General features: G+C 41.1%; 1 protein-coding gene and 1 long non-coding RNA gene across 4 annotated transcripts in view; one reads left to right on the plus strand and one right to left on the minus strand.

The window, feature by feature from the left end:
• LOC149445976 (uncharacterized) overlaps positions 1 to 17517 on the minus strand; it is a 37713-nt gene extending 20196 nt beyond the window's left edge. The window contains exons 1-2 of one of the 3 annotated variants that reach the window (XR_016306300.1): positions 17388 to 17477; positions 9803 to 9925 (exon numbers count right to left, since the gene is read on the minus strand). This is a non-coding gene — a long non-coding RNA (uncharacterized LOC149445976). Of the gene's footprint in view, positions 1 to 676; positions 995 to 9802; positions 9926 to 17387 lie in introns of those variants that run through there. The other 2 variants (XR_016306299.1, XR_016306301.1) reach the window with 2 other exon arrangements.
• Positions 17518 to 17571: 54 nt separating this feature from the next.
• On the plus strand, positions 17572 to 22136 carry DYNLL1 (dynein light chain LC8-type 1). The gene is made up of 3 exons (XM_089653292.1): positions 17572 to 17724; positions 18072 to 18209; positions 21789 to 22136. Exons 2-3 carry the CDS (start codon positions 18078 to 18080, stop codon positions 21924 to 21926), a joined length of 270 nt encoding a protein of 89 aa, XP_089509418.1. The 5' UTR covers positions 17572 to 17724; positions 18072 to 18077; the 3' UTR covers positions 21927 to 22136.
• Positions 22137 to 26488: the final 4352 nt, after the last annotated feature.

The following is a 26488-nucleotide window of genomic DNA, read 5'->3' on the forward strand; positions in this document are numbered from 1 at the left end:
ACAAAATACAATACGTTTAAATAAGGGAAGCATACGAGTTGCTAAACACCCAACATACACTACAGTATGCCCTTTTTGGCTGGCGTTTGGCTGGCCATACACCTATCCATTAAAGTGGTAGTAAAGTCCACTAGAACTTGTACCTACAGGTAGGCCTATAATAAGGCTTTCCTGTAGGTACAGTGAATATCTTCTAAACATGTGGTGTTTAGAAGATAATAACACTGGATGCAGCCGGTGATGTCACTGGCACATGCGCTGTGAAGAGACTTTGTGCCATAAATCGTGACTCCCATGCGCATGCACATGAGTGATGCCATTGCGGCTCTGACATTCAAAGGACCTGAGCCAATGAACCTTGAAGGAAGACTGGGGGAAGATGTAGGCACTGCTGGAGGGCTCCATCATAAGGTAGGAATTTCATTATAAGGTAATATGCGATGCATACTAGAACATTATGCCATTGCCTTGTAGGCCACGGTTTACTACTGCTTTAACACCTATTGCTACCAACCCTCCTGCTCTCTATGAAAAACACTGCTATTAGGGGGGAGATGGATAGGTTTTTCCGCTTATATTTCTTGACTACTTCTTTTCCTTCCCCTATGACACTGATCATTGGACACCTCACAGACCCGATCTTTACATCGCAGACCCATAGGGAATTTTTACGTACCTCCAATTTTCTGCAGCAAACAGGCTGGATTCCCACTAAGACTCTGTTAGCTGGACGAACACCTCTCGTACTGGAGAGCTATCCAGCTTTCGCACTTCCTTTGTACCATGCCCAAACCTGCACTCTTTACTCTGCAGCTCCACTCCTTCATAGAGCTCTGCTCGAGTGAGGGCCCAATTCGTGGATTCCTTTCTACATCTTACAAAACCCTGTTGAACCTCCATGCCACTGCTGTTCCACCTTTCCTGATGAAATAAAAGAGAGACTTGTGAATTACTTTCATAAAACCCCAGAAGGAGCACATACTTTTTTTTTAAGTCCTCGTTTGTAGAAAATATCAGGAAACCTCCTACAAAATTACCACGTGTTGGTAGAGAACTCCATCAGTTTTGGCCAAACTATTCCCAAATCAATCTGATTGTTGCTGGCACTGTAAACAACACCCAGGCACCATTCTTCATATTTCCTGGGAGTGCCGTAAACTTCAAACCTTCTGGCAACTGGTTCTTCTGCTCATTCACAAATATACAGACATTTCCCTATGTAACGATCTAGGTGCAGTCCTTCTTAACCTTAACTCGAGGAAGCGGTAACATAAATCTCTTCTCAAACGCCTTTTAAATGCAGCGCGGGCGTGCATACCGAGACAGTGGAAACAACAGTCCTATCGTAGACCAATGGCTCAAAAGGATGAATGATGATAAACCGATGGAAGACCTTGCTTCTGCTATTTAAGACGAATCGGAGGAACATAAGACCGGGAGGTTTTATTGGGACCTTTTCTGCTTCTCGGATGAATTCCTCCAAAACGCATAGCTTTTGCTCTCTGCTTGAGACTCCTTTTGCATGCCATGCACTGATGTTCCTTACTCCCCAGGAGGGACTCTTTCTGCCATACAACCTCCCCCTCCCCTATCTTACCCCTACCACCCCCTTTTTCTCTCTCTCTCCCCCCCTCTTTTCTCCCTTTCTCTGTTCCTTTTACCCTTTTTATTCTTCTCTATTCTCTTTCTTTTCTCTTTTATTTTAACATACTAAATATTGGTATGCTCAGACCTTAGTTGGACGTCTGGCATTAGACTCCATTTACCGGGAACGTCTTTCGGAAAGTTGGAGAGACTCTCTTTCATTGCAGGGTGAGTGTTTGTATGACCCACCCAGAGAGACCCTCTTAACTTCTATACACTCATTATATGGCAGCTTGGGCTCCATGTTCACTTACAATCTCATCTTCTGATAACTGCCGAGTGATCATATATCCACCAGGATGTATCCACATATTGATTGTGCAAATGCTATTTTGCATGGATTATATGTACTGTGAAGTTTGGTCAGTGGTTTCCCACTGAAAGAAAACACAACCTGGCACTGCCTATAGCATTGACTACTAAGTCTCTAGACTCATTGTTGGCCCATAGTAAAAAGTATATCTTATGGCGTCATTCCAAGCTATGGATGGAAAGAAAAGGATCACCCCACCGGCAAGTGAGAAGAGGGGAACACGAGTCCGAGCGACTCCAGTGTCAGCCTATACAAGTGAAGGGATGGACACTGCTCACCCAAACCCCAGGAGTCCAATGTTGAGGTATGGCTGCAGCTGCCGTACTGGCTACACCCTCTGATCCTCTGGTGCCCTGCCCACCGGGGCTTGATCACAGAGGTTGTTAGCCATTGTTTGCCATTTAAATTTGTATCTGCACAATCACCATCTTGTGTCACTCCATAATAGAAAGTGTAAATTCTCATTTTCTAGCAGTAGTAGATTTGAGCAGAATTAAAATAGCTTTGTTTAAGGCTCGGTTCACACCAGTGCGACTTTAATGTGATTTTTACACTCTATGGCACCCAAGTCACAAGAAAGTTGCAGCAAAGTAGTTCAGGACCTATTTCTAAAGCCGCAGTGATTTCAGTCACATATACTGGAACGGGTGCCATTGAAATAAATGGGCTGCAACAAATCGCACTAGTGTGAACTGAGCCGAATTTGCAAAAGATGATTGTATTTCATTTTTGTAAGTGAGTTTGTGAGTGGCCATTACTTTTTGCATAAAATGGAGCAGATTTTTTGTTAAGATTGTTTACTTTATTCAAACTTTGTGTATATGAGGCAATCAATTTTCTATAAAATAAAGTGCATATATTCATTGCATGCAAAGTTGTGTTTTTGTGAATATTTCTGCAGAAGGGGTCCATAACTTTCATCAGATTCTTAAAGGGATCTGTGACTCAAAAAAGGTTAAGAACCACTGATATTGAATTTTAGAACTTTTTATTACTGTACAAAAGTATATAGCAAAATCAGCACATCATATATATTTTGTATGTATTCTGAAATGTACTTTGTACCTCCTTTTGCTCATACATTCAATAACCTATATATATATCATAGGCACAAAGCTAACACACCAAGACAAGGATCCTTTTTTCTAAAATAAAGTGATAGATGTTTTCCAGGGAATTCAATGATATGTGGTAAATACAGTCACACATCTACAATAAAGAGCTCCATCCTTGTGTTAAAGCTTTGGGAATTGAGCTTTGTGTATTATTTTCCACTATGCTGATTTGTATGGAAACTTGTTTACAAAGTATTAGTAAACCAGCTTGTACATTCACAGGCTTTCCTTTGCTATGCCTAATGCCCTGCTAATTGCTGCCCTGTTTGTCAGAAGCAGTGGCACAGTTCATTCCTGCCCCTTGCCTATCCACAGTGCCTACAAGCGGTACACAAAACTCCACCCCTGGCGATGACATTGGTGTGGAGGGAGGGCTGTGTGCAGGCTTTAAGAGACAAAGCCTCCAGAGCCAGCTGTCACATTGCTACCAGATGGTCTTTAACTCATCGTTTTTCTTGTGGAAAAAAATACATCTTGGCTGGTGATTGTTTCTCTTTAGGCATGTTTCTTGCTGTCAGTGTGGTACTGATTGTATCTCTTGGGAAATGTTACTTTTCTGTGTTAGTAAGGTGCTGATTGTATCTCTTGGGAAATGTTTCTTTTCTGTGTAAGGTACTGATTATGTCTCTTTGGGCATGTTTCTTTTTGCGTCAGTGTGATACTGGTTGTATCTCTTGGAAAATGTTTTTTTGTGTCAGTAAGGTGCTGATTGTGTCATTGTGGGCATGTTTCCTTGTGTATCAGTGTGTTACTGACTGTGTCTCTTGGAACATGTTTCTTTCTGTCAGTAAGGTACTGACTGTGTCTCTTGGGACATGTTTCTGTCAGTAAGGTACTGACTGTGTCTCTTGGGACATGTTTCTGTCAGTAAGGTACTGACTGTGTCTCTTGGGACATGTTTCTGTCAGTATGGTACTGACTGTGTCTCTTGGGACATGTTTCTGTCAGTAAGGTACTGACTGTGTCTCTTGGGACATGTTTCTGTCAGTAAGGTGCTGACTGTGTCTCTTGGGACATGTTTCTGTCAGTATGGTACTGACTGTGTCTCTTGGGACATGTTTCTGTCAGTAAGGTACTGACTGTGTCTCTTGGGACATGTTTCTGTCAGTAAGGTGCTGACTGTGTCTCTTGGGACATGTTTCTGTCAGTATGGTACTGACTGTGTCTCTTGGGACATGTTTCTGTCAGTAAGGTACTGACTGTGTCTCTTGGGACATGTTTCTGTCAGTAAGGTACTGACTGTGTCTCTTGGGACATGTTTCTGTCAGTAAGGTGCTGACTGTGTCTCTTGGGACATGTTTCTGTCAGTAAGGTGCTGACTGTGTCTCTTGGGACATGTTTCTTTCTGTGTCAGTAAGATGCTGATTGTGTCTTTGTGGGCATGTTTCTTTGTGTATCAGTGTTTTACTGACTGTGTCTCTTGAGACACGTTTCTTTCTGTCAGTATGGTACTGACTATATCTCTTGGGACATGTTTTTTTTGTTTGTCAGTATGGTACTGATTGAGTATCTTGGGACATATTTCTTTGTGTATCAGTGTGGTATTGATTGTGTCTCTTGAGACATGCTTCTTTCTGTCAGTATGGTACTGATTGTGTCTCTGTATGCATGTTTCTTTCTGTATCCACAAAGTACTGACTGTGTCTCTTGGGACATGTTTCTTTCTGTCATTATGGTACTGATTGAGTATCTTGGGACATGTTTCTTTCTGTGTCAGTAAGGTGCTGATTGTGTCTTTGTGGGCATGTTTCTTTCTGTATCAGTGTTTTACTGACTTTGTCTCTTGGGACATGTTTCTTTCTGTCAGTATGGTACTGATTGAGTATCTTGGGACTTGTTTCTTTGTGTATCAGTGTGTTATTGATTGTGTCTCTTGAAACATGTTTCTTTATGTCAGTATGGTACTGACTGTGTCTCTTTGGACATGTTTCTGTTAGTATGGTACTGATTGAGTATCTTGGGACATGTTTCTTTCTGTGTCAGTAAGATGCTGATTGTGTCTTTGTGGGCATGTTTCTTTTTGTATCAGTGTTTTACTGACTGTGTCTCTTGAGACATGTTTCTTTCTGTCAGTATCAGGGGCGGACTGACCATTTGGAAACTCGGGCACTGCCCGAGGGCCCGGGGTCAGTAGGGGGCCCCATGAGATGCCCCTGGAACCTTTTTCATAGGCTTTTTTGAGTTTGGGCAAGCACACAGGGGCCCCATGATCCCCTATATCCCGGGGGCCCCATAAGTTGTCAGTCCGCCCCTGGTCAGTATGGTACTGACTGTATCTCTTGGGACATGTTTTTTTGTTTGTCAGTATGGTACTGATTGAGTATCTTGGGACATGTTTCTTTATGTATCAGTGTGTTATTGACTGTGTCTCTTGGGACATGTTTCTTTTTGTCAGTATGGTACTGATTGTGTATCTTGGACATGTTTCTTTGTGTTAGTAAGGTACTGATTGTGTCTCTGGGGGCATGTTTTTTTTCCATAAAGCTGGCTATAGATGGATTGTTTTTTATTCATTCAGCCAGTGGACTGAAAAAAAAAATGAACAGATCCTTATACATAGTAGCTGCATTAATTTTAATTTTTCAGGTTTTTTTCTTTATTTTCACTTGGTGATCTTGCCAGCATCTCAGTGCATAAATAATAAACCATGACAACGAAAATAAATTCAATAAACATGTGCCCCTCATCCAAAGTTAAACATGATATATGCAAAGGACATGTGAATCGGTGCGAACAAATACCAAAAAAAAAAACAATAACAACAGCACAAAATACTATAATGTGCTGGTGACAACAGTGAACATAATAATAATGTGTATTGTGTTGATAAATGGGCTTCAGTTCCAAAAGTTAATTAAAGTGACTCAGTCCCAAAAAATATAACAGTCCCAAGACACAGGAAAAAAATACAATCAAGCTTCAGTGCACACCGTGAGATATCCAGTATAGTGAAAAACGAAAATATCCTCCACCGGCAAGTGTGCACGCTCACTTTCAAACTGCAACCCACAAGTAGTCACAAAGCATAGAGAAACTGAAATGATGATTCCAAGAAATTGGTCCTCGATAGCAATCAGAGAGCGAAAGGTCATCTCCAATTGCGCTGACAAACACTCATAGGCATGCTCCAGAAATGACCACAGACCTCTATCAGCTCGTCTCTCACATAGAACATGAAGCAAGAAGACTCCCATAGTGTAATATGTCACAAACGTTAATATGAACAATATCCACACATAGCTGCTCACATTTAAAACAGGTCCGCAGACCAAAAAAGGAAAAATTTTAGCTGCAAAAGGCTGTAGGGAAGGTGTATGGGATTGGGAGTACCAAGATGGCGGCTGTTGTCCGTACCGGATATAACGTCACCACGCTTCCATCCTACGCGTTACGTCATGGATCACGTGACTTCCTCAGGCGGTCTGAGGAAGTCACGTGACCCATGACGTAACGCATAGGAAGCTACTGTATGTTTGGATATTGTTTATATTAAAGTTTATGACATATTACACTTACTTTTCTCAATTTTTGGCAAAAAATAACTTAAAACCCCAGAACATTATATATTTTCTGAAAGGAGAGGCCCTGTAGAATAAAAAGGTTTCAGTTTCAAATTTTTAGGTCACATGATATTTGCACAACTGTTTATTAAATGCAAATTTTCAAGTAAAAATATAATAAAATTAATTTTAGTGTAAAAAACATACAATAGAATACCCAGTTTTGGTTAAAATATAAAAGATGAGGTTACATTGACTAACTAGATACCATATATTCCGTGTCTTAAAATTGCACCAAAAATACGGCTGCAACTGCAGCCATCAGCTTGTGTTTAACCCCTTCCCGCCGACGTCACACAAATATGCGGCCTCACGGAACTGGGCTTTTTTCCGCGGGGTCACACATTTGCATACCTGTCTTTGTGCTGGGAGCGCGCCGCTCTGTGCGCTCCCAGCACTGAGACCGCGGTGTCACTGAGAGCACCGGGTCCCGTTCTAATGATCGGGACCCGGGACTCCGGGTCCCGGGTCACATGATCGCTGTGATGGCCTCTGATGGGCTATCAGAGTGATCAGTCACTGTGCAGCCCGGCCCCCTTGTTTTTTTCTCTCTCTATGAATGGAGGAGAGAGATACATTGTATCTCTCGAACTCCTGGCATAGAGAGAAAAAAAAATTTTGTAATAAAAAAGAAGATAAATAAATAAATATTAAAAAATAAAAGAAAATAAAGAAAAATACCTAGATCAAGGTTTGATCTAGTTCAGTGCCAGGGTTAGTGTTAAAGTCAAGGTCAGGGTCAAAGATCAAGGTCAAAGGTCAGGGTCAAAGGTCAGGATTTAAAAAAAAAATTGGTATCAGTGTCAGCTAGTGTTAATGTCAGTGTCAGTGTGTTTTAGGTAAAAAAAAAAAAAGACAAAAACAAAATGCGCACTATTGTTTCTGGGCTGTACTACGGGTACAAACAACAAATAACATATACATATATGGTATCGCTGCGATCGTCATGAGCTAGAGAATTTATTTTGGGTTGTTCTTTGGTGGTAGGTCATGGTCGTAACAAGAAACACACAGCTAAATAAAAAAAAGGATTTTTTTTTACTATTTTGGGCCAGTTTTCCTTTGGTAATAAAAAAAAATCAGGAGACATCCATTATCATTTACCACCAAATGAAAGCCCAATTTGTCCTGAAAAAATCAAGGTATAATTCAGCTGGATGTACAAAGTAGTTGTGATGATATGTACAGTTTTACTATCACATGTCAACGTTGCAGAATTGTGCTTAGGCATTTAGATTTGTTTTACCCTTAGGCGTGAAGGGGTTAAAGGTTCATTCTTTGGACCTATTTAGAATGTCCAAAGAGCTGAACTGGTTAAATGGACTTCTGTGGAATGGACAAGTTGGAAAACCTTTGTTGATCAGTGGGTCCCACTGTCAGAATACAATGTTCCAGCAGGGGTTGGGATTTCCTCCATCCACTTTGTGTGGATGAAGGAATCTTTTTTTTTAGCCCACTGGCTGAACATCAAAAAACTACCCATCAATGGCCAGCTTTACACAACTGCCCAACTTGATCAAGCAGAGACCTACCAATAGGTAGCAACAGGGAAGGTCATTTGCAGCCTCTGCTGACAGAGATTATTGTTAGGGGGAATCTGTTTGCAGTCATTTCAAAACAAGCACTACCTAGCTACAGTCACTACTGTTCAAGCAGATAAACTCTGTAACAAACAGAAGAAAAACACCAAAATACATACACTTATACGGAAGAGATTTATACTGTGTTTGTGCAGTTTACTTACAATTTATGTTGTTTTGAAGTTGAGGCATTATTAGTGAGGGTCTTACTGAGTCAAAGTGAATTTTTTTGTCACCACAGGGCAGGGCACCTCTGTAACAATATCTGGGTGTGAGGTATATAGGTGTGGTAGGTGTGCTTTAAATGTTTGGGGTGTTTGTGCATGTCCAAACATCTATATATGTCATCATTATCTTCATTGCGATATACAATTCCCATGATCCTGTATCCTGCCTACTTTAGGTGTACTAATAAAGCCAAGTACGTGTATGTTTATTATCTTTTGTAAAATTAATAACTGTATCAAAACAGATAAGCTGAATTGTTTATAACTGTTTTCATTAGCATTATTCTCCTTCTGATATTGCTTCTACGTTTCCTGTTTCTATAGTAATTATGTTTTCTCTCTACTCATAAATTAGATGATTCTATTGTTAGTGTAAATTTTAATGGGTTAAAGCTGTGTTAAACCCAACACCAAAATGTAGTATATTGCAGCTTACCAGTCGTTAGGTGTGGTAGATGCATTTGTTTTCTTTTTTTTTTTAGGCTTCTGTCCCTCTGTTTTCACCTACTGATCTGGTCAGTAACACATCTCCGGTATTAGGCTTCATGCAAAGGGGGCGTTTTAATAATGCTGGTAATGTTAGCTGTGTAAAGTCACATTAAAAATGTGAGTTTTTCAGCATTTTTGCATTAGCGTTTTTTCGCATTTGCGCTTTTTAGTATTTTTTTTACCAAAAAAATTTTTTTTTTGCTCAAAAAAAGTCCAAAAACACAGGTTTGCCATGTATTTCCACATTTTTCAGCAGTTTAGTATTTTTACAGCTAAAAAACTCCTCTAGAAACCCACTAGTTCTCAGGGTTTTTTTCCAGCCAAAAAACGCCCCTGCCAAAAAATGCTGATTACAGTCTATGTGTGCATGGACACATAGGATAACATGCTGGGGAGTTTACTGGCTGTAGAAAAAACACCAAAAGCCAAAAACAGCTGCTGTAAAAACGTCCAGTGTGCATGAGGACTAAGGTGGGCCATACATTATACAATTTTCTTGAGAATTTTGCTTTAGATTTACCAAAAACCATATAATATGAGGTCAAACCTAAACAACACTTTCAATTGTATCCAATTAGGCAGGCCCTTGCACTACATAGTTGAAGGTAAATCTAAAGGAAAATGGGCAGAAAATTGTATAGTGTATGGCCAGCCTAAGTGAGACACAACTCTGGATGAATAAGCACAGGAGACAACAGCAGCATTGTCAGTTTGGGTGGGGGGGGGGAGTTTTAAATGTACTAGCAGATTTAAAAGACCAAATTGAAGCTAAACTCCAGCTCACACTTTATTAGCAGTTACAGCAAACGTTTTTTTTCACTTTTGGGATAAAGATTTTACATGAATAAATAAAAGCTGATCATTTTAAGCGCACCTGCCAATTTTAAATCGCTTGTCCCATCCATGTAAACTGATACATTCTGCTGGAGAGCTTGTGCTTTTGAAAATCAACAGACTTGCTGGCTGGATCACCAGATGAATATAAAAGTAAGAAATCCTAAAAAAAGAAAATTAATGCAGACATCACATCTAACAATCGGTAAGCTGCAATATGATAAATGGTTACTTTTGGGTTTAATATCTCTTTAAATATAAAGGAAATATATGCAGAGGTGTTTTGCATATGCTGACACCCGTGATACCACTCTGCAAGTACCAACTTCAGCTCCCACCCTTTACTATTGCTCTAACACTATGCAGATTGTCCAGTAGTGAGACATGATTGGAGTTGCCATGAGTTGTTTGATTTTGAAACCCTGGAATCTGTATTTGCATAAGAAAGCACCATTTCAGTTATTCTAGCAGTTAACCCCTGAGTTAAATTTGAATATCCTTAACAATTATGACATTTACTGTAGCATATAGTAGCCATTTGTCTAGCAAGTATCTCTGGCATTCCAATAGAGTTTACTAACCCCTTCTACTTCTATTTAGAATGGACAAATGGACAGTCTGCTGGGCACCACTGACATCCTTAACAAAACTCTTCAGACAAAAGTTGAACTGGCCAGTTTGATTTTTTTTTTCTGCTCTGTTTGTATTTATAAATGCACAGTACAACACCAAAGTTCACATCATTGCTGTAAATAAATGTCATGTGAATGTTCACTGTTGTTGCTTAAAGTGGAATTCCACTCAAAAGCAGAAGCTCCACTTATTTACCTCCTCCCCCTGTCCCCTCCATGTTTTGCAACTTTTGGGGGAGCAGGTACATGGTTTTGACAGGTACCCGCTCCCACTTCTGGCTTAGTTCACCACGGCGAAGTGACCCGGACGTTCGGCCCCCTCCTTGCTCCTGCAGTCTCCTGGGAACTTTCACAGGTCCCAGGAGACTGCCTGACCAATCAGGAGGAACAGCACGACTTGCGCATTTGCAGTGGGCACCAGGCTGTGAAGCTGCAAGCAGTAGAAATGCCGGTGCCATGGAGGACAGAAGAAGAGAAGGAGCGGCGCGTGTGCCCATATGGAAGAAAAATGTACTTGAAATATATTTTAAAAATATTCTTCCCAAATATATTGCCATATATTTGAAAGGCTGCAATTTTGGCCATATTCAATATATATATATATATATATATATATATATATATATATATATATATACACTGCATGTTGAAATGCGTTTTTATTACAAAATATCTGAAAAATATTTTTAAAAATAAATTTCAAATATACTGTATGTCTTTCAAAGTACAAATCTACATTTTTGAAATGCATTTACAAATATATGTAAAAATATATGTTAAAATGACTTTTTTATATGTTAAAAAAATCTGAAGACTATATTTAAAAAAAATAAGTTTAAAAAATATATTTTTTTAAATATATTCTTCAGATTTTTTTTAACATATTAAAAAGTAATTTTAACATATATTTGTTACATATATTTGTAAATGCATTCCAAAAATGTAGATTTGTATTTTTAAAGACATACAGTATATTTGAAATGTATTTTTAAATATATATATATATATATATATATATATATATATATATATATAATATTTATTTAAATATATATTGAATATGGCCAAAATTGTATCATTTCAAATATACGGCAATATGTATGAGAAGAATATTTTAAAATTATATTTCAAATATATTTTTCTTTCATGTGGGTGAGTACATCGCTGCACCCTGGGACAGGTAAGTGTGTGTTTATTAAAAGTCAGCAGCTACAGTTTTCTAGCTGCTGACTTTTAATAAACACAAAATCGGCTGGAACTCCGCTTTAAAGCATATCTAAACAAAATAAATAATATATTATAGTATAGTAATCCTAGGATGTTGTATTACTGCATTAGTTTTTCTTTCTTCGGGATTTTTTTCCTTTATTTTCACCCAGTGAACCAGCCAGTAATGCACTTCCTGTCTTAGGATGGCTACTCTCACTTCTCCGCTGTATTTAAGAAGGATCAACGTGGCCACCCTTGCACCGTGTCTGTGGAGTGGGTAGTGTCAGATGAACTAGCAGATTTGGATGGCCTTCCCATAAGTGACTAACACATTAAACCCTAACTCCAATCAACACTTTTTAAGCAGTTACAGCAAGATTGTTTTTTTTTTCCTTTTAGGATAGGGGTTTTACACACATGAATAAAAGCTGATCATTGTAAGCATTCCTGTCAGTGTTTAAGAAAAATTAAACCCTCTTTTCCTCTACAGCCAAGGAAGCTGCTATCTTAGGTTCAAATCTATGCAGATTGTGGTTGATGTATTTTCCGGGTGCATTTTGCATTTTTTTACACCCGTTTTTACTGTGTTTCTTTATGCATGTTGCATTTTGGACTGTGTGTCATTTTAAGCGGGTTGTTAAGGAGCAGGTGACCACCCACTCCTTATTAACCAGCTTACAGTCACACACAGCCAAAAACGCAAAATGTATAAAGGAACACATCAAAAATGCAACACTTGCTTTTTGGTGCAATTCTATTGAAGTCACCAAAAACACAATTTGATGCGGGAAAAGAAGTCCCTGACCCTTTAAAAAATTTGCACTGGCTCAACTACATGCATAGGAAATCGAGTTAAATGGACTGTAGTACATTTCTGCAAACTGGGAAACGCACTGAAAACCGAAGAAGCGTGAACCTAGGCTGAGCTTCTGTGTGCTCTGCAGCTGCCATAGTGCTGTGCATGTGATCAGTTATGACACCAGCCATTTGATGACTTGATAGTTCTGTTGAGAGGGAACATAAGCACACAAGTAACTGTAACAGTTATTATTTATGACATGCTATGGATGTAACTGTTTTGGGAGAGAAATCTAATCTATGAATTGAGTTCCGCTTTAAATAGTTTGTCTCAACCCCTCTAAACCAGAGGTTTGGAAACCTATGGCCCTCCAGCTGTTGCAGAACTACAAGTCTCATCATGCCAACCTACTTTTGCTGGACAGCTTGGACTGTTAAAGCTGAACCCATTTATTTACCGATTTCCAAAAACAGTTACATTCTCAGTATGCTGGAATGCTAACTGTCACATTTGCTTGTGTTCTCAACCAAAGTGTCAAACCGTCAAATGGCTGGTGTCACATGAGCAGCATCATGACCCTTGCACATCAAACAGAGGCTAAGATGGCAGCCTCCTTGGCTGAAAAGGATAGGAGGGTTTAGTTCTGATTTAACGATTTCCCAAAGCAGTTACATTCAAATCATGAATAATAACTGTCACAGTTGCCAGTGTGCTTATATCAGCTTACAACTCAACTGTCAAGCCATCATATGACAGATCAAACAGAGGCTAAGATAGTAGCTTCCTTAACTGTAAAGGATAGCATGTTGTTACAAGGTGGGCCTACTAGGAAGACTAATGCAGGCCATAGATGGGTCGAAAATCGGCCGATTTTTCGGCCGAAAAAAAAATCGGCCGATTTTCGCACCGTTCGTGGGTTAATTGGTTGGCCATTTTTCGGGGTTTTGGCACTTTTTTATCGGTAAAGTTGGAAAAAAATTGGCCAATTTTGCCGATCGGCCGATTTTCCCAGCAATAATAGGCATATTGGCCGATCGTTTTACCGATAAAAAATCTGCGCATGAGCAGTGACCTGCAAGAAGAAGAAGAAAAAGAAGAAGAAGAAAAAGAAGTAGAAGAAAAGAATAAGAATTCCAGTCTGCTATTATATTTGACATGAAAAAGTCTTGCGGTTGCATCAATGTATCTATTTGTATCCGAATAAAAACATCTGTATCCAAAATGGATACAAATGGATACATTCTTGCAACCACAAGACTTTATCATGTCAAATATAATAGCGGAGCTCTCTGCAAGGGACAGAAGTAATTAAATGCCATCCGTAGGCGGGACGAAAATCGGCCGATTTTTTTTTTTTTTTTCACCGTTGGTGGTAACGTCGGCCTATTGAACGACCGATTTTTGTTTGGTTTTTTTTTTTATAACGGCCGGTTTTCAACCCATCTATGGCCTGCATAAGGATACATTCACACCAGCTGCAGTGAGACTGCGTTGGGCGGCTATTCCAGCCAAAATGACTTGTCTCCAGTGTGGCTGATTCACCCTACTACATTGAGGTGGTGTGTGCTGAAAAATAAGTGACTTTTCAATAAAGTTTGTTTAAAAGAAAAAAGTGAACAGTGCAATGCATGGGGATCACAAAGCTATAGCTATAGCTAAAGTTGGCTATACAGGTCTTCTTGTGTTCATTGTTTGCCTGAAACAAAAGGTAATTGAAAAACAACAGCAGAGTGGGGGTTGGGTGGGGGGGTTTGGATGCTGACAAGGACCCACAGATTGAATATTGACCAGTGTATGGCCTGTGTTCACGCTACTGACAGACTGCATTTTATGTGTCACCTTTACTTGGCCCATAGTTTTACTTTAAAATTTAGGCACCACCTACTGCCTACTACAGTCTAGCTGCTTGCAGACCTCCCTACGCAGATATACTGCTGCAGGGTGGTCACTCTGTGCTGGATCATGTATCTGATATGTGATCCGGCTCTTCCGGGTAGTAGGTGCACACACGTGATTCGTTATAGCACAAGCTGATCAGCGTGTCCAGGCCATAAATCACTGGTAAAGCAGAGCGGATGACAGGACAGAGCTCTGTGAATGATGTGCTGGCTTTTATGTCCCTGCAAAGCAGGGAATAAGAAACGGCACATCCTTTAGTAAAATCAGCACACAGTAAACACTTAACACATTCTTAGGCACATGGTTAACCCTTTGATTGCCCATAGATGTTAACCCCTTACCAGTCAGGGTCAATAATACAGTGTCAGTGTGTATTATTAGCACTGATCACTGTATTAGTGGCACTGGAGATGTCAGTGGCAGTTAGTTCCCAAAAAGCATCAGTCAGATTGCCCACCATACTCACAGTCACACTATAAGTCGCTGATTGCTGCCATTACTAGTACAAAAATAAATAAAAATTACAGTATTTATACAATAGTTTGTAGACATTAACATTCACCCAAACCAAATAATATACGCTTATTGGGATTTTTTACCAAAGCCATGTAGTAGAATACATTTTGGCCTAAATTTATGAAGAAATTTGATTTTTAAAATTTTTTATTGGATATGTTTTATAGCAGAAAGAAAATATTGGGGTTTTTTTTTTTGGATCTTTTTCATTTATATCGCAAAATTTAGTAGTGATCAAATACCACCAAAAAAAAGCTCTATTTGTGTGAAACAAATGCTATAAATTTTGTTTACGTACAGTACTGCATGACTGCACAATCATCAGTTAAAATAGTGCAGTGCTGAACTGCAAGAAATGACCTGGTCATGAAAGGAGCAGGGGCGGACTGACCATTCGAGCACTCTGGCACTGCCCAAGGGCCCAGGGTCAGTAGGGGGCCCCATGAAATGCCCCTGGTACCTTTTTTATAGGCTTTTTTGAGTGTGGGCAAGGACACAGGGGCCCCATGATCCCCTATTGCCCGGGGGCCCCATGAGTTGTCAGTCCGCCCCTGGAAAGGAGTAAAATCTTCGGGAGCTCGAATGGTTACAAAGCTGGCATATAGCACACTGATGTACTGTACTTTTTGAAAGAAAAGTTCCTGTATGTGGCAACTGAAATGCAAACAAATACGACTAAGGTTAGTAATTGATCTATATAATATACACTATATTGCCCAAAGTATTGGTCGGCCTGCCTTTACACAAACATGAACTTTAATGGCATCCCAGTCTTAGCCCGTAGGGTTCAATATTGAGTTGGCCCCCCCGCTGGAAGCTATAACAGCTTCAACTCTTCTGGGAAGGCTGTCCACAAGGTTTAGGAGTGTGTCTATGGGAATGTTTGACCATTCTTCCAGAAGCACATTTGTGAGGTCAGGCACTGATGTTGGATGAGAAGGCCTGGCTCACAGTTTCTGCTCTAATTCATCCCGAAGGTGTTCTATCAGGTTGAGGTCAGGACTCTGTGCAGTTCAGTCAAGTTACTAAACCCCAAACTCGCTCATCCATGTCTTTATGGACCTTGCTTTGTACATTGGTGTGCAGTCATGTTGGAAGAGGAAGGGGCCATCTCCAAACTGTTCCCACAAAGTTGGGAGCATGAAATTGTCCAAAATATCTTGGTATGCTGATGCCTTAAGAGTTCCCTTCACTGGAACTAAGGGGCCAAGCCCAACCCCTGAAAAACAACCCCACACCATAATCCCCCCTCCACCAAACTTTACACTTGGCACAATGCAGTCAGGCAAGTACCGTTCTCCTGACAACCGCCAAACCTAGACACGTCCATCGGATTGCCAGACAGAGAAGTGTGATTCATCACTCCAGGAAACACGTCTCCATTGCTCTAGAGTCCAGTGGCAGCGTGCTTTACACCATTGCATCTGACGCTTTGCATTGCACTTGGTGATGTAAGGCTTGGATGCAGCTGCTCGGCCATGGAAACCCATTCCATGAAGTTCTCTACGCACTGTTTTTGTGTTAATCTGAAGGCCACATGAAGCTTGGAGGTCTTTAGCTATTGACTCTGCAGACAATTGGTGACTTCTGCACACGGTGCGCTTCAGCATGCACTGACCCCTCTCTGTCATTTTACATGGCCTACCACTTCGTGGCTGAGTTACTGTTGTTCCCAGTTACTTCCACTTTGTTATAATACCACTAACAGTTGACCATGGAATATTTATTAGCAAGAAAGTTTCACGGATGGACTTATTGCACAGGTGGCAACCTATCACAGTACCACGCTTGAATTCACTGAGCTCCTGAGAGCGATCCATTCTTTCACTGAAATGTTTGTAGAAGCAGTCTGCATGCCTAGGTGCTTGATTGTATACACCCGTGGCCATGGAAGTGATTGGAATATCTGAGTCCAATGATCTGGAGGGGTGTCCCAATACTTTTGGCAATATAGTGTGCATGAGCCAGTGCAGTAAGTGACGAATGAACTTAAAGTGTTACTAAACCCAGAACAGTAAAATCAGTCTGTATATGCAGTAAAGCATGCTTGTTATACTGACTGTGGAACCTAAGGGATTAATTCTCTGCAATGTGTAACAAGGCTGTTTTATCCTGTCTTCTCTGATCCCCCCCTACATTCAGTGTCCCGTCTTATCTCCTGATAAGACATATCAGTATGGAGTCACTCTGAACATGCTCAGTTAGGTGTGAATTGCTAGAAAGGTTTTTTTTTTCTTGGGAGAGTGCATGTGATCAGCACAGGACCAATCAGCACTGTCCAGAGTTCAGGGGTTCTGCATCCTCCTAGAACAAAATGAAAACTCCAAGATTTAACCAGTGCTCTGCTGAACACATAGAAGTCACAAGACTGCTCTAACTGCTGATGAGAAAATGTATTTAAAAGTTCATATTTACTAAAATAATTGCACTTCCATGTCGTGTGTACTGTGTGGGACCAGAGAGAGTGAATGCAGGGTCCTGGGTTTAGTAACACTTTAATGGGGCGCTAAACGAGCCTCTCAAGTTGTGACAATAACAAGTATCATCGTTCAGCCCTTGTTAGCGTTTACCTGAGTAACCCAGCGACACCACCTGGCCCGCACCCCTCCTTAGAAGAAGCTCCGTTCCCAAGGAGACGCCGCCTGGGGCATGAGACAGCCCGTCGCAGAACTTGTTTCTATAGAAACAGACGCCCAGACCGCGGCGCATTATGGGATGAAACAAAACGCTAAAGAAAGAGCCAGAAGAGCTCGAACGGGGAAGCCAATGACTGAACGTGTGGGTGAGCTTCTGGCCAATCAGATGCCGCGTGGGAAAGCGTGGAAGTAAGTAATAGAGCTGCCCCAAGGCGCCAAGCGGCAGTGTGAGAGACAACGCGGTGACTGCTGAGAGAGAACTTGGAATACTGTGAGTATAGCGAGCCGGAGCCCAGCCTAGGAGATGGGGAATGCTGACTGGGGCATGTACTGCATAGGGGTCGGTCATGGGTTCGCAGTGAGAGGAAACTTCTGGAAAGCTGGGGCAGCTGTAAGCCACGTTTTTCCCAGGTGGGAACTGTAGCGCTCTCTATTAATATATAGGGAGGTAATGCTCCTGAGGGCAGAGGTGGGCTTTAGGGGGCTCAACATGATCCTGCTTTATCCAGAGCTGATTGTATTTTATGGGGGTGTCAGGGAGTTGTGAAGGAGAAAAGGGGGAGCCCAAGTCTTGTGGAATCCCCCCCCACCCCAGATAATCCGTGTGTGTGTTCACAGGCCACCATGACTGAGAGGAAAGCGGTCATTAAGAATGCCGACATGTCGGAGGAGATGCAGCAGGATGCGGTGGAGTGTGCCACCCAAGCCCTGGAGAAGTACAACATCGAGAAGGACATCGCTGCCCATATCAAGAAGGTGAGCTGTCTACTCAACTGCCTGACTGAGGAGCACGAGAAAAGCTGACCCTGCCACAGGCACTTTCTCCGATCACATTTCCCAGTCTAGCAGGCTGCCTTCCCTACCTGTTCACACAATGTAACTGAATCTGCTGGAAGGTGGCACCGCAGCCTGCATGGTTTCAGACAGGGACAACTCTTCTGGAAGGGGGGGCATACTTCTGGGCATTTGTACAACGCACTTCATATTGTAATCTATGGCAGGGGAAGTTCTTTCAGTTTACTACACGTAACTTGCAGCATTGTGTATTCAATAGCTTTGCGTCATACTTGATGCAGTATAAACCCACGACAACCAAGATACATACAGTAGTTTCATGTGTATCCAAGCTTTGTGGCTGCTCAACATTTCTCCCTGGGGAACATGTCTCTATATTTACCATACACTGGCAGATTGTTTGAAGGGATTAACCTAGTCTTATGCAAGCCATACATGGTTTGAATTCCAAACGATTTTTATACGAAAATCGGACCTAAGAATAATCGGCCGATTTTTGCTCTGTTAGTGGGGCAATTGTAGCGGCCGACTTTCGTGGTTCCTCCACATTTAGTTTATCGGGCATTCTGTAAAATTTGTGGAAAAAACGACCGATTTTCGTAATTATTGGTGGCACCATCGGATTACAGAACGAACGACGTTTTGATTTTTGGACGAAAAATCGTTCAGAATTCAAACCATGTATGGTCTGCATTAGCCCTTATAGTAACCAGAAGCCAGCATCTCAAATCTCTCTTGCTGCACTCAAAATGGAATGGTGCACTTGCTGAGGTGCCACCTTTGATTGGGGAATATTGATACTAGCAGAAAAAAAAAACGGCACACTCTCCTCATGCATTGACACAAAAACCAAAAGTTTATTAAAAAGCAAAAACGTACTCACAAGCCATAAACGTCATAAAAACAGACTAAGTCAAAGGTGCCAATCGTGGACAGCATGCGTCCTCGGATAAAGTGCTAACGTGTTTCGGGAGTCAAACTCCCTTCCTCAGAGTAATTGAATTTATCCAAGGACGCATGTTGTCCACGATTTTTTTTTTTTTTTTTTTTTACTGCTAGTCTTAGCCCTTGTGCACACTGGATCCAATGTTTAAATCTCACACGGTTTCAAAGCTGCATGCCAATGCAACTTGGCAGACATCTGCGACTTGAAGTCACACCTGAAATCGCAATTAATCGTGCAAGAATTCCCCCCCCCCCCAATCATTGCGGCATCACAAAGTCGGGAGTCACACCGATTTGACCAGTTTCATTGCCGATAGAATGCGACAAGTCACGTGACAACCGGTGTGAACCAGCGCTTAAAGGCCAAGTTCACCTTTCTACTAACATGCACCATGCGTTCTAGTTGCCCAAATGCATTTTTCTAATGGTGTCCTTGGTTTAATACCTTTTAAAGCAGGGGTGTCAAACTGGCGGCCCTCCAGCTGTTGTGAAACTACAAGTCCCATCATGCCTCTGCCTATGAGAGTTATGCTTGTAACTCAATCTTGCAATGCCTCATGGGACTTGTAGTTTGGCAACAGCTGGAGGGCCGCCAGTTTGACACCCAGTGCCTTAAAGGAGAAGTTCACCTTTAGGAAAATGTTGTGTGCCCACTACTAACCCCCCCATCAACAGAAGTTCGGGGAGAAGTTCCCTGTACTAGCTGTCCCTTTTTTAAAAACAAAGTCATGAGATCCTTAGTGTCAGTCAGCTTGTAGTTTTCAATGAACTACCACGGCACCACCGTGCTAGTTCATTGAATCTTCCTGTCAGATCTGCTTGCCCATAAATCCCATATAGGCAAGCAGATAAACTGACGGGTCTGCAGGAGACCTGCATGGCACCAGTGATCTGATCCCCGGTGCAATGCTTTACAGACTCCTGCAACAAAAAATAGAGTGCATTTATTTTTGGTCAAAAGATGAACTTGTCCTCCTAAACCCGAGACATTTTTTTACCCTAATGCATTGTATTGCCCCCTCACCTCCCTATGGCCTGGCTCACACTTTTTTAGTGCATTTTGCAGAAAAGCACTACAGTCCATTTAACATGTCTTCCAATGGGACATGTTCACATCTATGCATTTTCATCATGCGTTTTTATAAAGAGTCAGACTTTTTTTTTTTTTTTTTTTCCTGCAGCGGATTGCAACATGCATAGGTGTGAACCAGGCCTTAATACTTAAGTCCTATCGTCAGCGCTGCAGCAGTGCTAGTTTGTGTTCTCTCCTCACAGGACATAGACAGCACAAGGAGCTATCAGATCCTGTGAGGGAGTGGGGCAGAGCCATGCTGTCTATGGATACATGCAGCCCAGTTCATGAGCGAGTGAGCCCACATGTGCCCCCATAACAAGCCAATTGCTATAGGGGCACACACAAGAGTAGCCAGTGGGGAATTCCAGAAGCGGAAATTTGGGGCTGCTTCATGCAACACTTTTGCACAGAGCAGGTAACTGTAATATGTTCAATATTTTAATAAAATAAAAATCCTTTACAACCACTTGACGTGACTGATATCCCCATAGCCTTCCACAAAAACTCCCACGGACATGGATCGACCGAGTCCTGACTCTACAAACGTTAGATGCTGGCTTCTGTGATGCAGCTGCTGATGTAGGGTAGATCACACTGCACATGTGGTGGAGTGGTAACATGAAAGGGAGGCCGCTGCTGATGACTGGAGCAAACATCATCTGGGACATCCTGGATCTTGGGCAGGACATGGCTGATCACTTCACTAGGGTTTGTGGTGGGCTTTTGGGCATACTGGGAGGTCAGTCTATTTGAAACCTGCACACTGTTTAACACACGGGGCCCTCCTCAGCCAAATTCAACCACTGATGGCACGATAGGGTGGGTATTGGGATGTACCTACATTCACACTTTGCTCAAAGTGCCTTGCTAATTCTAAGATGAGGTGCTGTATATGGAGCTTGGGGCAGCCAGAAATCTGATGGTCATTTCATTCTGTCCCTTCCTGATTGGCTCCTTTCTGATGGCTAGTGACAACTCTAGTCTACTTTTGTAGCCTGTATAAACTTTAAAACAAACAAAAAAAACTTTGTACAATGCTTGCAACAAAACTATATAATGTGAGGACAACCCTAAAGGCTGGTACACACAAGACCTGAATATTGGGCTCTTCCACAGAATCTGGCCTACAGTTGGTAAACTCCTTACAAGCACAGGCAGTTTAAAACTGGTGATGAATGCTTTACGCACATACTGTTTAACCTCCTATTCTGAAAGGTTTACTTTAATTTCTTTATGAATCTGTACACAGGCCTGGGGTGCAGTGTGATTTGGCAACCATCTAGCGTTGCATCAATTTTTAATGCTAGATGTTTTGGCTGCTGCACCGCACATTGGTATTACAGATTACTGAAAGTGGTGCATGTACTGCACTACTAACCTATAACAAACTAAATTGTTGTTTTCTTGCTCTCATTTGGCAGCATAATGCTAATTTTTGATATGAGTTAGGTTTTTTTTTAACGTGTTTTATATATGTGAATTCTCAGCGGCATGTATTGACCCAAAGTTTTTTCTTCTAGGAATTTGACAAGAAATATAACCCTACATGGCACTGCATTGTGGGCAGAAACTTTGGCAGCTACGTCACACACGAGACCAAGCATTTCATTTATTTCTACCTGGGCCAAGTTGCAATTCTGTTGTTTAAATCAGGTTAAATGCCTGAAATAAATGGACTATGTAAACAGTTGAAAGTGTAATGACTGATGGGAACAACTTCTTTCCATGCTACCCCTCTGTATCTTTTGTTACTGAGATTAATCTTGTGTATGTTCTCGCTCCTTTATTGGTTATAAAAGTTTGTGAGGGAAAAAAGAAACTATTTATTTTCTATGGTTTTTCTAACATTAAATGTTTCTTTTTACAAACCTGTGTCATGCTTGTGCTACATCATTCAACTGAATCAAATGAAAGATGAAGTTTGTGTATTAAAAAAAAAAAGTATTCATGGTCATCTTCACTAAGCAGTCCTATTGTATAGTTTAATATCAAGTGTGTGTGTGTGTGTGTGTGAAGGGTATAGCTTTGTATCTGCTGGGTGTATCAATGTTGGGACTAGCTGTCAGATTGCAGCAGATATTACAAATGTGATGGGTCCAGGTGAAGTATTATGAATGAGAGGCTTTCTAATTCAGGTGGGTTGAGGTTGACACCCCCCATCCCAAGGAAAAAGGGGGTTGGAGACATAAGGCAACACTGTTAAATAAAATATTTTCTTGGAGATATTCTTTTAAAGGATGAATTTATTAATTAACCACTAGCCTACAGGGCACTTATACTCCATTCCTGCCCTGGCCAATTTCCAGCGCTGTCACACGTTGAATGACAATTGTGTGGTCATGCAACACTAATATGAATTTTTTTTTGATAGCTTTATTTTGGTATTTAATCACCTCCTGGGTGGTTTTTGTTTTTTTTGTTTTTTTTTTTCAAAAACCACTGAAAATGTTTGGGGGAAAAAAAATTTGTAGTTTTTGTTATAAAACTTTGTAAATAAGTGATTTTTTTTTCCTTCACTTGTGTGCTAATGAGGCTGCAGTGATGGGCACTGATAAGTATTGACAGGCATCACTGGGCACTGAAAGGCAGCACTCATACGGTACTGATAGGTGGCATTGATGGGTGACACTGAAAGGCAGCTCAGATGGGCACTGATCTGTGGCATTGATGTGCACTGGCAGGTGGCATGGATGAGCACTGATAGACACTGACAGGTGGCACTGCTGGGGCTACACAGATCATCAGAGCACTCTGATCATCAGTGTACATGTCCCCGCTGAGGATCTCCTCTCGAGCTGTCAGAACTGAGCAATCAACGATGTCTGACTGCTCAGTTTTCACACTTAGAGGGGAGCCTACATTTTGCTCTGCTTGCCTCAAGTTGATGCAGGTGTCTGTCAGAAAAAGCAACCCACTCTCATGCTTACAAAGGGCCTTTTACTACTTCAGAATACCTGTCCTATTTTTGGGTGTTCTGCACCCCTAAACCCTCTCTCCTAGGAAAGTGACTGGCTCTCTGCCCTACCATACCCCAAGGCCCAGACGTTGAGATGTAAATTTTTACCTGCTGCACTATGAGGAGACGTGCTACATGTATGTGTGTTGATGTACATGTACCCTATAATCCTAATAACTATGGGAAAAAAAAAAAAACCTTGACATCTTTTCAGGGTTACAATGCTCACCTACTGCCCTACAAAACAGAATTGTGAAAAGATTTTTTTTTTCACTGAATTATCAGTACCACCACAGGGTCACTTACAACATTATATATACACATGTGTATTCAATCACCACATTGCAGGTACTCTACACAGTGGGAATGTGAATAGCAGCTCCCGATGCCTGCTGTTTTTCCTCTTGCCCACTTGTATACTGCTTCAGGATGTACCTGGATGGAACCATTGTGAAGAGAGCAGGTATTTGACCCGTCCAGAATTGAATAGCTGGAGAGCACTGAAGACACATTTCAAGACATGGGCTTCCTGTGTGCTGCAACTTTTTAAACAGGACTGAATAGAAATGTACAATGCAATGTCTAACCTCAACAAAAACCATACAGATGTATCTGCAGCATTGGACATCTACAGAAGTAAGGTTTGCAGTTCATGTATGCAGACTGCTGGGACTTGCAATTGACAGGTTTTTTTAAATTATGACAATGCCATTCTCACATCTTAAAAAAATTAGGCAATACAATAGAATACCTACATGCACATGGGCTAGTTGTTTTATAGATCTAAAATAATTTACATACTGAGATTTAGAGCAAGGAAACATTCTATCATAGGAAAATGATTTGGGTTATTTGTTGCTTGTCTGCCAGCTAACAGTACATGTTGGCCAATTCTGTCTTGGTCAGTGTCCAATATTCCCACACAGCAGGTGGTCAAAGGAACATGATTTAATACAAATAACTGGATCCTTCTGATTACTGCTTTGGACTGTACAGTATGCACACACTGTAGTTGACATATTTGATAATTTGCTATCATCAATATTAAAAAATACATTTTTAAAGCTAAAGTGATAAATGTTTTGCTTAGAAAGGCCTTGGGTTATAAAGAATTATACTCAAAATGAGAGCGATATTGCATTTTAAAATCAGATAAAACATTTAATTCTGAAAATCAGTTCTGTAATGCCAAAATCCTGATAAACACATATCCAGAAGCATGTCAATGCTGCTTTTTGGCTGTGGATGTGGGAAAAGAAATAATTTGGTTTTTCGAACAAATGACTGCAGTCCTCTTACCGATTCACACATATGCGATGTGGATTGAAGCTCACATATGTAGGTTTATAGGAATCGGCTACACATTTGAATTTTAATCATTTAGCCTCCCTACCTGGAATTTTGAGGAAAGGTCTGTAACCTATAGGTCAGTGAACAATACATACAGAATTTTATATATCTGAGCAAATAAAACAAGCAATTTTGTTATCCACTATTCAGAAAAGAAAGGCAATACGGTCTGATCAAAAGCTCTCAGAGGGAATGGCAAATCTCACAAGACTCAGCAAGTACTTGGTTGAGGGTATTTGCCAATAAGCCATGTTTCCACTAGATACTAAAAATGCAAGTTTTCCATTCAATATGTTGCTTGTTCCAAGAATTTGTTAATTAACAATATGGCAATGCAAAATGCTGTTTGTTAAATAAGGCTGTCTTTATTTATTATGACCTACAGTGATATTAAACCTCCATTTTAATCACCTTCCGAAGCTGATTTCTTTTCAATAATTTTTATTCTTTTGCAAAAGTTTAGAAGCTGATTTTTTCACCTACTGATATGCAGCTTATCTTTTATAGCTAGTTCACACTAGATGCAGGTCAGTGCGCTTTTTTTCTGCATCAAATATGCATGCACATTGTTTTCCATTTATTCCAATGGCCCTAGTTCACACCAGTGCAGTCAGTTTCCGATGCAGAAAAAAAAAAAAAAAACCTGCTGCATTTTTCTGCACAGAACCATACTGGAACATAGCAAACTTGCATCAAAACTGCACCGGAACTGCATGTGGTGTGAACTGTAAGCAAAAATGTATCCAGAGTGCGTTTTTGTGTGAACTGGTCCTTAGGGTTAGCTCATACTAGATGCAGTTCAGTGCGCTTTTTTTCTGCATCAAAAATGAATGCACAGTGTTTTCCATGTATTCCAATGGCCCTGGTTCACACCAGTGCAGTCAGTTTCCAGTACAGAAAAAAATAGTAGAACATGCTGCATTTTTTCTGCACAGAACCATACTGGAACATAGCAAATTGCATCACAACTGCACCATAATTGTGCGTGGTATGAACTGTAAGCAACAACGTATCCAGAATGCATCTGCGGTGCATTTTTGTAGTGTGAACTGGCCCTTAATCTTTGCCTATGTTCCAGTGTAAGCTGGTGCCATGACTGCTATTTCCCCTATTTCAGGGTGGCTCTTTTCTCCTGCAATATTCTATGGAGCCACCCCCCTTGCATGCAGGGACTAAAGCTGTTCCTCTCCACACTATGTGCATCCTAGCCTAGGGTGGCAAGGCACTCCTCTACCCCTCCCTCCCTTCTCCAAGCTAAAGATGGCCATACATTATTCAATTTTCTTAAACACATTCAATTTGTATGCCATCAGGCAGACCCTTGCACTGCATAGCTGAAGGCAAATCTAAAGGAAATTGAACAAGAAAATTGTATAACATACGGCCAGCTTAACAGATGACCTAGAGCAGGGTTTCTCAACCAGGGTTCCTCCAGAGGTTGCTAGGGGTTCCTTAAGCAATGAGCAATTTCTGCCTCTCAGATAAGTTCCCACTGACACCATTTATCTTTTTATCTATATGCATCTTCCCAATGACCACAAATGTAAGGAGCATTCTTCCCACTGACCATCACTCTAGAGAGACCCTGGGCATCATTCAACTCGAAAGACCAAAGAAATCTTGTGATAGAACAGAAGTGGTGCACTGGACAGTGTTGGAGAGACATATAGCAGCCAGAGCTGCTTCTTTTCACTTTAAAGCTGATCTCCAGGTTTCCTGCGACTTTAAATAGTTTGCTTCAACTACATGCAGTACACAGTGCTTGGTTCCAGCTGTGAGACAGAGACTTCACTCACACCCAGAACAAAACAGAGTCGCTCTGTGCGGCACTCGGCCATTCATAGGCTGCTTTGTATTCTGTAAATGAATGCAAAGCTTCCACTGATTGGCTGAGGACCAATGGCATCTCTAGAG

The sequence above is a fragment of the Staurois parvus genome, unplaced genomic scaffold, assembly GCF_062004578.1.
Source record: "Staurois parvus isolate SC_StPar_1 unplaced genomic scaffold, SC_StPar_1.0 ptg000704l, whole genome shotgun sequence".
In the NCBI taxonomy this organism is placed as follows: Eukaryota; Metazoa; Chordata; class Amphibia; order Anura; family Ranidae; genus Staurois; species Staurois parvus.